Raw genomic sequence first — 806 nt, 5'->3', positions numbered from 1 at the left:
GCATGTGTGTGTGTCTTCGGGGAAAGACGAGGCAGTTGATGTCAGTAGTAGCTATTAGCTAACATCAGGACATAGCTTCATCAGTCTGTGAGCGGCGATGGGTGAGTCACTGATAAATAATTGGCCTCGCCGCTTTTTAAAACATTCTTACAGTATCTACACCTCCGATATGTGGCCATCTACGCCAAATTTCAATGAAAATGCTTTGATAAACAGCAATGGTGTATCCTCGTAATTGTAAACAACAGCCAAGCAGAAATATGGAATCTGCTTCCGCTTTGTTATGGGTAGTGGTGCGAAATCAGGAATACTGTGGATATGGGATAAATCTTGTGTCAGCAGGAATTGAATTTCCTGCTGGCACAAGATTTGGGCCTACACTCGACCAAACATTTCACCTACCAAAACAGAAACACAAAGCTAACGTATGGAAAATCAATATTGGACATTGATTTTGGCCCCGTTTTACATATCAGGCCGAAACCGACGTCATTGCCGATATCTCGTAAAAAAGCTCCGGTTTCCTTCTCTCACCAGTACTCCTGCTCCAGAGTCATGTGCTTCTCATAGACCGGGCCCGGCAGTTCCGAGGAGCTCGGGAAGATGGCGTCGTGCTGCAGGATCATGGTTTTGACGAGGTCGTTGACCTGCGGTTGCCTGGCCACGGCGTCGTCCGAGTCCACCCCCCTCAGGAGGCTCGGGCCGAAACAAACAGCCAGGTTGTAGGGCTGCATCATGTTCTCGTCGCTGTACTGGGACACGCTGGGGAAAACACACACACACACACACACACACACACACACACA

At 48.5% G+C, this 806-nt stretch overlaps 1 protein-coding gene across 1 annotated transcript in view; it reads right to left on the bottom strand.

Moving 5' to 3' along the window:
• Window positions 1-800, bottom strand: part of LOC106512260 (rho GTPase-activating protein 4) — a gene marked incomplete at its 3' end in the record, with an annotated part of 2,322 nt that extends 1,522 nt beyond the window's left edge. The window contains 1 exon segment of the mRNA XM_014000923.1: window positions 535-800. Within this exon segment, the coding sequence (XP_013856377.1) occupies window positions 535-737 (203 nt within the window).
• Window positions 801-806: the final 6 nt, after the last annotated feature.

The sequence above is a fragment of the Austrofundulus limnaeus genome, unplaced genomic scaffold (genome assembly GCF_001266775.1).
Source record: "Austrofundulus limnaeus strain Quisiro unplaced genomic scaffold, Austrofundulus_limnaeus-1.0 Scaffold5226, whole genome shotgun sequence".
In the NCBI taxonomy this organism is placed as follows: domain Eukaryota; kingdom Metazoa; phylum Chordata; class Actinopteri; order Cyprinodontiformes; family Rivulidae; genus Austrofundulus; species Austrofundulus limnaeus.
Note: the sequence above shows the minus strand (reverse complement) of the source record. Positions and strands in the feature narration are given on the sequence as shown.